The sequence below is a fragment of the Erpetoichthys calabaricus genome, chromosome 5 (genome assembly GCF_900747795.2).
Source record: "Erpetoichthys calabaricus chromosome 5, fErpCal1.3, whole genome shotgun sequence".
Taxonomy (NCBI): Eukaryota; Metazoa; Chordata; class Cladistia; order Polypteriformes; family Polypteridae; genus Erpetoichthys; species Erpetoichthys calabaricus.
In genome coordinates this window covers 103,202,008-103,215,608 of record NC_041398.2, presented here as the reverse complement: position 1 = coordinate 103,215,608, position 13,601 = coordinate 103,202,008, and the positions used below count along the sequence as shown (strand labels likewise).

Sequence of the window (13,601 nt, the reverse complement as noted above, 5' to 3'; positions counted from 1 at the left end):
TGACCACACATAGTTAATATACATACCATGGGTTATATTTAGGTCATTGCCAATAGCCAGGCTCCACACTTTTCCTCTCACACACGGAGGTATACCTTGCCACCACAACTCCCGCACTTTTCGAGAATGGCACCTGTGTCATGACAGATAATTAAAAACTTTACTTCAAATTTCAATTTTCAGTTCTCACTTTGTTGTATTACACAATTATAAGCTTATATCTATTTTCATGTCTGAACATGAACACCAAAATATATGAAATACTATAACTCAGATATTTACTTAGCTATACTAATTTGACAAACACCTAGTGTTTCTTGAAAGTCTGAGTACTGTTTTGCAGAGAAATACCTCAAGCTAGCCACCAGTTTAGGGCCTAACATGCTCTGTCACTTATAATACTTAGGAATCTTTGTATACTGTAGAAGCTATATACAGATTATAAGAGCAACATGATTACTTTCTTTGTATGGCGATACATACATACAGATATAGATACATATAGATATATACAGTCATATGAAAAAGTTTGGGAACCCCTCAGCCTGCATAATAATTTACTTTCAACAAAAAAAGATAACAGTGGTATGTCTTTCATTTCCTAGGAATATCTGAGTACTGGGGTGTTTTCCAAACAAAGATTTTTAGTGAAGCAGTATTTACTTGTATGAAATTAAATCAAATGTGAAAAACTGGCTGTGCAAATATTTGGATACCCTTGTAATTTTGCTGATTTGAATGCATGTACAGTGCATCCGGAAAGTATTCACAGCGCATCACTTTTTCCACATTTTGTTATGTTACAGCCTTATTCCAAAATGGATTAAATTCAGTTTTTTCCTCAGAATTCTATACACAACACCCCATAATGACAACGTGAAAAAAGTTTACTTGAGATTTTTGCGAATTTATTAAAAATAAAAAAAATGAGAAAGCACATGTACATAAGTATTCACAGCCTTTGCCATGAGGCTCAAAATTGACCTCAGGTGCATCCTGTTTCCCCTGATCATCCTTGAGATGTTTCTGCAGCTTAATTGGAGTCCACCTGTGGTAAATTCAGTTGATTGGACATGATTTGGAAAGGCACACACCTGTCTATACAAGGTCCCACAGTTGACAGTTCATGTCAGAGCACAAACCAAGCATGAAGTCAAAGGAATTGTCTGTAGACCTCTGAGACAGGATTGTCTCGAGGCACAAATCTGGGGAAGGTTACAGAAAAATTTCTGCTGCTTTGAAGGTCCCAATGAGCACAATGGCCTGAATCATCCGTAAGTGGAAGAAGTTCGACACCACCAGGACTCTTCCTAGAGCTGGCTGGCCATCTAAACTGAGCGATCGGGGGGAGAAGGGCCTTAGTCAGGGAGGCGACCAAGTACCCGATGGTCCCTCTGTCAGAGCTCCAGAGGTCCTCTGTGGAGAGAGGAGAACCTTCCAGAAGGACAACCATCTCTGCAGCAATCCACCAATCAGGCCTGTATGGTAGAGTGGCCAGACGGAAGCCACTCCTTAGTAAAAGGCACATGGCAGCCTGCCTGGAGTTTGCCAAAAGGCACCTGAAGGACTCTCAGACCATGAAAAAGAAAATTCTCTGGTCTGCGGAGACAAAGATTGAACTCTTTGGTGGGAATGGCAGGCGTCACGTTTGGAGGAAACCTGGCACCATCCCTACAGTGAAGCAGGATGGTGGCAGCATCATGCTGTGGGGATGTTTTTCAGCGGCAGGAACTGGGAGACTAGTCAGGATAAAGGGAAAGATGTCTGCAGCAATGTACAGACATATCCTGGATGAAAACCTGCTCTAGAGCGCTCTTGACCTCAGACTGGGGCGACGGTTCATCTTTCAGCAGGACAACGACCCCAAGCACACAGCCAAGATATCAAAGGAGTGGCTTCAGGACAACTCTGTGAATGTCCTTGAGTGGCCCAGCCAGAGCCCAGACTTGAATCCGATTGAACATCTCTGGAGAGATCTTAAAATGGCTGTGCACCGACGCTTCCCATCCAACCTGATGGAGCTTGAGAGGAGCTGCAAAGAGGAATGGGCGAAACTGGCCAAGGACAGGTGTGCCAAGCATGTGGCATCATATTCAAAAAGACTTGAGGCTGTAATTGCTGCCAAAGGTGCATCGACAAAGTATTGAGCAAAGGCTGTGAATACTTATGTACATGTGATTTCTCAGTTTTTTTATTTTTAATAAATTTACAAAAACCTCAAGTAAACTTTTTTACATACATTTGATTTGAGTCTGTAACCGCCACTGTAAATGTATGGTACTTGTAAAGGTTAGCGTATTGTTTTTAAATTCTGTTTTATTCTCTCAGTCTCGTTCACGCTTGCCCCGATCTGACACTGCTGTTTTCAAATAAAGATGTGCTATAACAGGTGAACTCAGATTGGAGAAAGAGAACAGAAGACCTCCCCGTAAGAAACGTCCACTTACATATAAAAACACCACAGCTGCACCAGGCGTAAAGGCAAAAGATAGCACCGTTTGGATACGGGACGAGGTCCGGCATCATCCTGCCAATCACCTGTCCTTCAAAGAAACAGCACGGCTTACAGAGCTCGCCAACGTATCGTGTAAACTCCGGTTTGTGATTATGTTTTGTGATGGTCTTCACATAAGAAGCATTTATATGTTACTTATATAAAAGCCAGATCGAATGTTACTTATCTTGATTTATTTACTTATCTTCCTACAGCGTAAAGTCACAAGCAGACCGCAGAGCTTCCTCTTTTTGATCGACAAGGGCATGCTCACAAGGTACACGTGTAATGCCACGGAAAATGCCTGCTGGCACTTTAGTACGCGTGCTTATTTGATGTTTTGATTTCAGTCAAAAATTACAAACTAATTACTTGTTAAGAAAGTGATTAATTCAAATAAAGTTTAATTGTCTTATTATTACTACTAATTTGTATTTTAAACTTACAAGGAAATAAAAAAATGGGATCAACATGAGAAATTCTTTTGTCTCTCATCCCATCCAAATGTGCAATAGAAGGTTTAAAGTTTTTTTTAAACTTACATTGCCTCCCAGTTTGGTAAAATTTCCTGATTCCAAGTCAAGGCAGCATTTCCAATACTTTCCTCCAGCTTGCATCTTTCTTCCAATTGCTTTCTCCTCTTTTGTGCATCTTTCAGTTCTATGTTAAAACAATGCATTGACAAACTATTACACAGACAAAAAAATATTTCAACAAATACAAAAAACAAAAGTTTAATTTCCCCTTTGAAAATACATAGCACAAACAGAGCACTGCCCTAATTTGTTAAGTTTTGTGGTACAAAAAGTCTTATCCTGTTTAAAAAAAAAAACCAAAAAAAAAAAAAAAAAAAACCTCATAAGCAGAATACATGCTACATTTCAGGAATGGTATATGTATGTATTTTGGTCTTTTTATAATCTAATGTCTGATGCCAAAAGGAGTTAATACAACAGGAGACACCATTTGTGTAGACTTACTGTATATAATGAGGCAACTGAAAGGACATTCATCTCAAGCTTGTACCCACAAACATTTTTAACCAAAAGGTCTCAATCAGGCATCTATAAACAACTATGGACCAATAACTGGAAAGGGACTCAGGTTCAATCAGCAGAGCCTACACCGGTCTGTGCTTACATTTCTTAATTCTTGACGGATAAGAATCACTTTGTCTAGATTTAGAAAGCTTAATTACTCCGTAGCCAGAGGCTCACCCATTCTCCTTGGGCATAGAAGACTTTCCTCTCCTTGGAACTCTTGGAGTTGGATGTTCTGGAAAACCTCTGAAAACCCTTGTGGAGGGCAGTGGTTGAGGGGGACCACTATCTCTGAAATCTACTCTTCCAAGACTAAGGTATTTTCCAGTGACTAAGCACAACCTAGGAGAAGCTTTTTATTTAGTAACTAGTAGCAGCAGACTGCATAATAACGTGTAGTGAATACATTTGACTTAAGCATTCCTAGTTTTCATACTCCTTCTCTGTACGTTTATCAATCATTTGCTCAGAGGTTGATGTACTTGCTGCTTCCTGAGCGGCGGCTCTTTTCTCTACTCTAGCGGCCCACTTCTTTTCTTTTGTCGGCATCTTTTTGCGTTAAAACTGATTTAAGCCAGTGTCTGTGTTGCAATTAGTACATTTTTATTAATTTTTCAGTTAAATCATTCTTGAAACAGACTTATGTGCCAGCTTAAGATATGAAGACGTAGGGGAAGTGACGGCGAAGGTAGTAGGGATGAGAACTGCGCCAATACGCATGCACCACATGGCCGTCTTGCTGGCTGCTGCCGAGAGTTGATTCTAGAATAAAAGCCAGCTTGCCAGCTTATAAATTTGAAGATCCTGCAATCAGCCTATGTTAAATTGTTTATGTGCCTCCAATGATTTATACATTTTAAACTCTAGCAAAATATATGTATGGAGTCCATGAATGAGGTTGTCTATAACGCCAATCCATGTAAGTGAAGCTATCTTGTTAGGGCACTTGGTCATTCCTTGGCTGGCAAGTCAAACCAATCCAATTTATTCAAGTTCAACTTGTATCCCAATTCAATTTGTCATGGTATGATCCTACCTCTTCCCTGTGCTCATTTGCTTTCAAAAAAGAACAACTAATTTTGTTGTTCACTGTAAATAAACCAGTACAGTCCTATAAATATAGTATTCAAGCCCCACAATGAAAAGTAGTTTGACAATTACTTATTCCATACAGAGCAGGAGGTGTTACTTAAAACCATTATCTATAACTAGCAAAAAGCTACAATGCAAACACCATTACATGTTCAGCCAAAAAATGTTTTTACTCATTTAGCAGAATACAGTATTTATCATTGTTTTCTGTTTTTGGCTGAATACTTTTGATGAAAATTTAATACATTCCTAGTTACAACATACATTAAGGGTATGCCATTGGTTATAAGGCAGGAGTCAAACAGGACAAGATGTCAATCCACTGTAGAGCATATTCATACACATACAACTTTGCAGAGGAATTCAGAGGGATACCTATTAACCATCATGAATATCTTATCTAAGATGTGGCAGAAGAACAAAGTACCCTAAAGAAAAAAACATGTAAGCTCCCCATAGACAATGACTGGCTCAGCATTCAAACCAAGTTTCCTGGAGCTGAGAAATCAGTGGTAACAACCGAGCCACCATGACAATCATATTTACTCCTGCTCTTCTTAAAATGCCTAGAAATTAATCCTAATAGATAATGAATAGTGTCAAGGCTTTCAGAGACTCCACTTGATATTGCATTCACTTTTCTGAATATTTAATTCTAAATACAACCCTCCCAAAACATTTCCCCAGTTACCTAGAAGAGAGACTTCTAAAGGACCATTTTTTTGTTTTCTTACCAAAAAACCATATTAATATTTCCAAATAAATATCTTCACTATCATGGCTTTGACAATTATTCATACCCATCATAGTGCTGTCCAGGATGCTGCTAAATGGAACACCATTGCTTTATGTGCCAACTATTATCTAATTTTCTTTATTTCCTCAAACAAAAGAACTCCATTTGACATACTATTGTATTTAAAATTGGGAAAACCTTACTCAGTTCCCATTAAAACTTCTCAAACTTTTAACTTGTAAATTTGTATCATTTTATTAACTTGATTGCCTTCAAAATGATGTATTCTGCCTGACCAGGAATACAGGAGCTGGTTACAAGAGACCACAGTACAATTTTTGTTTAACTTGTTACTAGTTTCAAGCTTGACTACAATTTTGCTCCAGTGCAGGTACACACTCAGTAAACAGACAAACTGTTCCCTCATTTTTCAGAACAATGAATGTATTCTGGTGATAACTAAGAAAATTACATGTAGTTACTTCTTTCTACGTCAGAGAACTTTTATTTGAATCTAACAGCATTTGGAGAATTCAGTAATGCATTATCATTTTCATACATGCATAAAATTCTAATTTAGTATCACTGATAAAAACAGCCTTTTCTGGCAGCATTAGCTGTAAGGCAACAAAATAAATCAATAAATCAGTTAATAAATATATCATTCACTTGGTTCGCCAATTCGAAGAATTGCATCATATTAAACAACTGGCTATTTTGCACTATTTATATACATTTCTTACAGTATAAAAACACAAATTTAGCAGTTGAGGCTAGTGGTGGGGGAAAAATATATTTTAAGTCACTTTATTTTAATACATCATTTATATGAGTGTTGCTGCAACTGATCGGCCACAACTCTAAATGACTAGATTGTTGAAGGTAAACTTGCTGATCTCAAACAAAAAAAACCACCAACCCTGTATGGAGTATCACAGTCTGATGCACAAGTGTGGTTAAAAAATGAAAGAAAAAAAAAGAGGGATAAACAAACACTTCAAAACATCAGAATTGGCCAATTCTTGTAACAAAATACGTGAAATATGTGATACATTATATTGACACTCGCATAGCAGTCCTTTTATATTCAGAATATACTACAGATGGGATAACTCAAACATTAGCACCAACTCTGCATAAATTCCAACAACACTTGCTCCGCTGAAATTTGAGTATTTGGGGTATTCTGTTTTTCACAATTTAATAAGATAGTGAGGACACTACTATAAAAAATGTACACGCAATGACAAACTGAAATTAAGTATAAAACAAAGCTGGCAAAAATGTCTGAACGTTGTTTTATACTCAAATTAATATGCTCATTGACACAAACTTCAGAAAAAGAAACTGGAAAATTGAAAACTAATCACAAATCATATGAGCTAGTGTATAAAAATACTTTATTGTGAAAGTTACATGTTAATAGTTCTTACAATTTTAAATGGAGATTTGTATAGTGGGTATAGAAAAGAATATATTTGCCCAATCGTCTTTACAGAACTGTTCAAGCTCAGTCAAACTGGATGGTGACAGATGGTGGGCTGCAAACTTCAAATAATTCCACAGATTTTCAATAGGGTTTAAGTCTGGGATCTGACTAGGCCACATAAGGACATTCACTTTTTTCTCTTTCAGCCACTATGTGGTCAATTTTCCTGTGTGCTTTGAGCCATTGTTATGTTGAAAGCTGAGCCTTCTTCCTATCTAACTTTCTGACAGAGGTCAGCAAGTTGTCTTCAAGAATTTAACGGTATTTTGCAGTTCTTCTTTCTACACTGTCAAGTACACCAATCCATGCTGCAGAGAAAACACCCCCAACAACAGGAAGCTACCATCTTCATACTTAAATGTAAGTATGGTGTGCTGTCTTTGCATTCCACCAGGTGTACTGTTTGGTGTTGAGGCAAATAGTATGGAAAAATCAAGCTATTTTTTCCATTTGGCCTTAGGTGCATTTTGACAAACCTCACAGGAGACTTAATTGTCTTTCTTGTGGAGTAGCTTTATTCTTGCTACCCTCCTATACAAGCCACATTTGTACATCAAAGTTGCCGTTGGCCTCACCTTTTGGTAGCCTTTCTGACCAGTTTCCTCATCACTCTTCTATCACGTTTGGAGGGATGGCCTTGGATCTGGGGAAGGTTCTAGTGGCACCAAACACTTTCCTCTCCTTAATTATGGAATTTACTATGCCCCTAGGGATTGATAAAGCTTTTAAATCTTTTTGTCCACAACTAAACAAGTTGTTTTGAAAGTGCCTTGCACCCTATAGGAAATTGTTTGCTTTCAGTTGTACTACCAAGGACTGAATTGCTCCAGGAATCGCTGTTTTTATTCTAAACTAGTCAAAATGATCACTGGTGGAAGCCAGTTCCCTAGGTATGCAATGGAGAAGGGGATTACTTTTACCTGACTGAGTTTACAAGTATTGTTTGGGTGGAGAACGGTCCTTTTTTTCTTATTTTTCAAAACTGGTGCTATTCAATCTTTGACTTGGATGTCATAGGCAGCATAGAGGAAAAAAGGTGAAAAAAATGTGTTATGTTATTTTAGGTTGTAAAGCAACAAAATGTGAATATAGGGTGTGATTCTTTTCTATATACACTGTATATATTAAATTTAAATATGAAACATTCTCAACTCAGCCATTGGTTGACACTCCTGCTGCAAACGTAAGGGCCCATCTCACAAGAGTTAACTCAGACATGAATTTTCACATTTGTATTGTATCAAGTACCATAACTTAGTTCTTTAGTCAAAACATGAAGACAGTTCACATATTTGAAATCCATTTTCACATCCAAAAAAAAAAAGAAAAGATTTAGTTGGGATGAACAGAGTTAAGGTTTCTTTTTGACTGCAGAAAATTTTAACTAAACACAGTCAAAGAAAATAAATACAACAAACTACATAATTACATCACAATCATTTTTAAACGATAAAAAAATAGACAATTATTGCACAGTGACCAAAATATCAGGATTACATTGTATCACACACTTCAGCGGATTCCTTTCTTAATTACTTCACTTCCTATTAAATTGATTTGAAACATTTTTAAAAATCTTCATTTAGGCACAAGAGAGGCAAATAGCTAAGTTCACCTTTAAAGAATTTAATGTTTATACTCCATGTGTTCTGACCCAAAAGGTTAAATAACATTTAAATGAATTAATCCTGGGAGCCATTTAGTGGTGGTGTTACTCGGTCATAAAATGTATTGGCTGTATGGTTTCTAACGGCTGCAGCCAATCATGTTTAAGTTTACTTGTTAGGGTGATTACCCTCAGACGCTTTGACATCCATTTTGTTTATTCAGCAAACAATAGTTGATAGACCATATGATCAGAGCAACACAGCTGCATATGGCCCAATAACACATCTTTCCAATCCTTTGTGTAATAGTTTTTGTAAGTACTGTCTGTAAGTAGAAATCTTAATATACTGTACTTGTGTAGAAATATAAATATTTCTTTTTTCTACTTTTTGGTATTTGCTGTGAAAGGTAATAGTAACAACATAAAAACAATTTAAACTAAAACAGTTATTAGGGTATTATTTTTCACCTTCTGTATAGTATGATGGAAACGTGCTTTGTTAATATACATGCTAGATTATTCCAGGGGGGTTATAGCACAAAAAAAATATGCTGATATTTATGCTGATGTGATGCTATAAATTACTCATTTTTACATGTTCTGCGGTGGGTTGGCACCCTGCCCAGGATTGTTTCCTGCCTTGTGCCCTGTGTTGGCTGGGATTGGCTCCGGCAGACCCCCGTGACCCTGTGTTCGGATTCAGCGGGTTGGAAAATGGATGGATGGATGGATTTTTACATGTTTGAAAGGAGTTGTCTGTCTAGCTGAAGTTTCATAGGAGCAGAATAGTATATATTAAAACAAAACATGTAGGTGTTGTTAAAACTAACAGGACACCTAATATTACAGCTGAAGGCAGTAAAACATTCTAAGGGTCCCACATCAATTTGCAAAGCTTTGTGCAGGTCTGTGAAGATTTGTGCATTATCATTTTTTAACTGCAAATTATTTTGTGTTTTAAGTCAAAGATATTTTCAAATGTGCACAGTGCTTTGAAAGGAAATCTATAAGAATAAGTTGCACTGTTGAACTTAGACCTGCAGAAATTTGACAAATTTATTGAGCAATATGTATACAGTAACAGTATCTATTATAATAAAAAAATCTTGGGTCGAGACGTGATCTTCTCGGAAGGACACTTTGACATCCCGCGAGACTAGACTTTACAACCTTTGTATGCAAGACCCGTGAGACAATGACTTTTGCACGTCACGCCCTACTTACAAACAATTTAAAACAAGATCAGGGACATCTAACCTCTCAGTTGTTGGAATGCTTTTGGCAGACAAACTTCATGTGCTCCCAGCTCTTAAAAATTTTATACATTCTAGATGGCACGTCAACGGCTAAGTAAAATTGCCTGCACCAAGTGGAATTGAAAACCAGAAATAAAAAAAGACTTCATAAAGACGTTCAAAAACATTGGCGCGATACACATGAAGAGCAGGTTAGAGATTATAAAAGCAGTGGAATTCGGAAGGCTCAAACAAAAAAAAAAAAAAAAAAAAAATTGTTGGCACGATACACATGCAGAGCAAGTAAAAATATGAAAGTAGTAAAATTCGAAAGTATCAAAAAAAAAAGTAAAGATCACATTAGCACAAACAAATGGAAATTATTATTTGGTGAAATAACGGAACAGCAAAAAGAGATTGAATATATGGACATAGGTGATATGTCAGAAGTATGTAAATATTGTTAAGGCTTTAAAGTTTAAGTCGGAGACTTGTAGATCGTCAAATTCATGTTGCCATCAGGGAAATGTAGTGTTGCCTCCCAATGAAGAGGTGAACCCGCGAGAATTAAAAGATTTGTTGTTTGGTTAAAGTGAAATCCACAAACACTACAGGCAAAATATTCGAGTCTACAATAAACTTTTCGCAATTGCATCATTCAATGCTCAAAACGTAGATTTACACAATAATGGACCATAACGTTATGAGAATCTGTAGTCCCACAACAATTAAAGCTACAACAAGTTTAATTTCAAAGAAACCACAATTCGGTCAGGATTATATTTATGATCACGGAGAAGCGATGCAACATATAATCAAAAGAGTAGGTAACAATTCACATGAAAATAATCTCTTTAAATTGTATATCCGGATAATCAAACCCAGGGGTGGGCAAGCGAAGCAAGCAGGGGGTGGAGCCCCTTGTTGTATAAAAAATAATTCATATCAAGTTTTAAAAACAGATTCAGTAATCTGTACTTTACAAATATATATTTGTGACAAACCTCTCTTCTTTGCCTGAGCCACCATTTCTTCATATTGCTGTCTGTGTTTCTGAGCTTCTTCTGCTGGTTTTGCTGGGAGATTTCTGAAATAAAAAAAACAGATTGGTAACATGGTAATGTGTGGTAGAAATCAACATCTTAATTAAAAAAGCAACTTATCCTCTAATAGGACAAACCAGTAATCAGGCAGGAGAAAAGCTGTCAGAGGGTGCATTCTTCAAAAGCAGTCTGTTACAGAATCATCACAGAATGAAAGCAGAAGCTCATATTTACTGACAGTTGAATTTACATAACAGGGCTGATTAATGCTTACATATCATACGCTGACTGGTTAAAAGACTGTGGTGTTTAGAATAGAGCACAACCAGCCTAAATAAAAGCCTTTCTCCATTATATCTTTGTTCCTCAATATATCTTAGTTTAGACATTACCCTTGAAATCTCTGTAAATGTTACAACTGTCCAGTTTTATTGCTTACAGAACATATGCTGATCTCTTAATCATACCTTTGGTGTATTACATCAACCTGTGCCTGGAACATTCCTGTTTTTGTTGTTCACTTGACTTTTATCTTGTTTCTGACATATATTAACCTTCTTATACTTCTAAGGCGGCAAAACACTATCCTAAATGACTTTGTGAGCCCTAAGTCTAATTTGTCTTCCACAAATGATCTTTAACACTATAGAAAAATGTGAACTTTAAATAGCCAAATTCTAATGCTTTTTCTATAAGAGAGTAGCAATCAATGTAATATGAAAAATACAGAAACCGTCTTTTGGTCAACATTTTCTTTCTAGTCTTTTAGAAATGGTAAATCCAACTATCTAACCATCCATTTCAAAACCACTTTAATCCAACTCAATCCTGCAGAGAAATAGAGCTGCAACTAATAATTATGTGTCAAATTAATTGTTTTGAGTAATTGAGAAATTTAAAAAAATGCAACATTTATGCTAAACTTCAAGACTTTTATTCAAGAATGAAAGGTTTTCTTTGAACAACAATTATACTCTAAAACCAGTAATGGCGCACTGCACTATAACGTGGAGTGAATACACTTGACTTCAGCATTCATAGTTTTCACACTCTCTCTGTACGTTTAGCATTCGTTTGCATAGAGGTTGATGTACTTGCTGCTTTGTGAGGAGCTCTTCTTTTCTACACCCTGATGGAATGACTTCTTCTGTTATATTTGTGGTTAACACCAACCTTGGTCAATGGAATGGTGAATGTTAACACATAGCAAATAATTAAAAACAAAATTCAATCTATTTTCATCATCAGTTAAAATAAATGACATCAGTTAGTTGTTGTAGTCTTATAGATACTTAAGCTTATTTTGTTAGTACTTTGTGTAAATCATAACATGTTGGAGGACAGACTATCTTTTTCCATTGGTCATGACATGGCCCATCCTCCATAGACCATTTGATACACACTCTTTCAACTAAGGCCTTGTTTACTACAAGATTATATAAATAAGCTTTTCACTTCTGGTGTACAATATTTCACCCAGAGAAATAGCCCAAGTGAATAAAATGAAATGTTGGAAATGGTAAAAAAAACCCTGTTGTATCAAGATATCACATTAGGTTTTGAGAACACCGTTTCCTCCTTTCTGAATCATCTTTTTTCCCCCCCAACTAGCACAAGCTGACTGTAAAATGTAGCCTTACGGGTGTTTTTTTTTTCTCTAAACCCAAGTAAAACTAATCCAAAGGAGTTAATTTATAATGTGCAGATACTGTAAACTACTGAAAGCACATAAGATGCTAGCATTAACATTCTGCACAAAAATCTGTCACATTAAATTACAAAATAAAATGTTAAAGAAATTAACTTATATTTTATTGTCAAAATGGCATGTTCATGGCTGAGATCCCCCTGCACTGTTTGCTTTGAAATACTGACAAACACTTAAGCAAACAAACAATAAAACGTTCAAGTAATGTATCACATTAAAAAGAGTATTTAAGTGTTGTATTATAATACTGAAAAGATTAATAAAAGAAGGCATAATCTCTTCCTAAGTAATATAGTCAAGCAGCTAATCTTGAAGCACAAATACTGCTTAATTAATGTTTTAGTAAGTGAGAATGATCTAAACGATGTATTCCATAAGGTACAGCAACCCAAAGGTACACCGGCAACAAGTTTTCACGGAGACTGTAGATTCAATTATACAACACAAAAGCAACTTGGATATTTCTGGATTTTGGAATATTTGCATATTTGTATCTTCCTAAAACAACTTTTTTCCTCAATTCCTCCAGTCCATGCTCTTAACTGCCAGGGTTTCAGGGAGAGAGCAAAAAAGACTGCAAAAAACTTGACTTGTTAATAAAATAAAAATTTAAAATAGCCGATTATCTATTCAGGATCTCAGTACTACAAGGTAACTGAAGCTTAATGATTAATGAGAGATGGACAGAGACATGTAGATCACTGAAGCTACTTGGCATAACACGTTTGGTAAGTGCTTTTGTCTATGACATTGTCCTCGTTTTGACTATTGCATCACTATATGGCATAACAGCTGCAAGCAGAGTTTAGATAAGCATTGTAATCTACATAATCAGTGCATCCGGAAAGTATTCACAGCGCATCACTTTTTCCACATTTTGTTATGTTATAGCCTTATTCCAAAATGGATTAAATTCATTTTTTTCCTCAGAATTCTACACGCAACACCCCATAATGACAACGTGAAAAAAGTTTACTTGAGGTTTTTGCAAATTTAGTAATAATAAAAAAACTGAAAAATTACATGCACATAAGTATTCATAGCCTTTGCTCAATACTTTGTCGATGCACCTTTGGCAGCAATTACAGCCTCAACTTTTTGAATATGATGCCACAAGCTTGGCACACCTATCCTTGGCCAGTTTCGCCCATTCCT

The 13,601-nt window shown here is 36.3% G+C and overlaps 1 protein-coding gene across 5 annotated transcripts in view; it reads right to left on the bottom strand.

Annotated features, from left to right (window-relative positions):
- Positions 1–13,601, bottom strand: part of tbc1d14 (TBC1 domain family, member 14) — a 138,936-nt gene that overhangs the window by 15,320 nt on the left and 110,015 nt on the right. For all 5 annotated transcript variants that reach the window (XM_051928218.1, XM_028801875.2, XM_028801874.2 and 2 more), the window contains 3 exons: positions 10,700–10,782; positions 3,037–3,154; positions 27–133 (listed from right to left, as the gene is read on the bottom strand). In XM_051928218.1, coding sequence (XP_051784178.1) covers positions 27–133; positions 3,037–3,154; positions 10,700–10,782 — 308 coding nt within the window. The remainder of the gene's footprint in view (positions 1–26; positions 134–3,036; positions 3,155–10,699; positions 10,783–13,601) is intronic.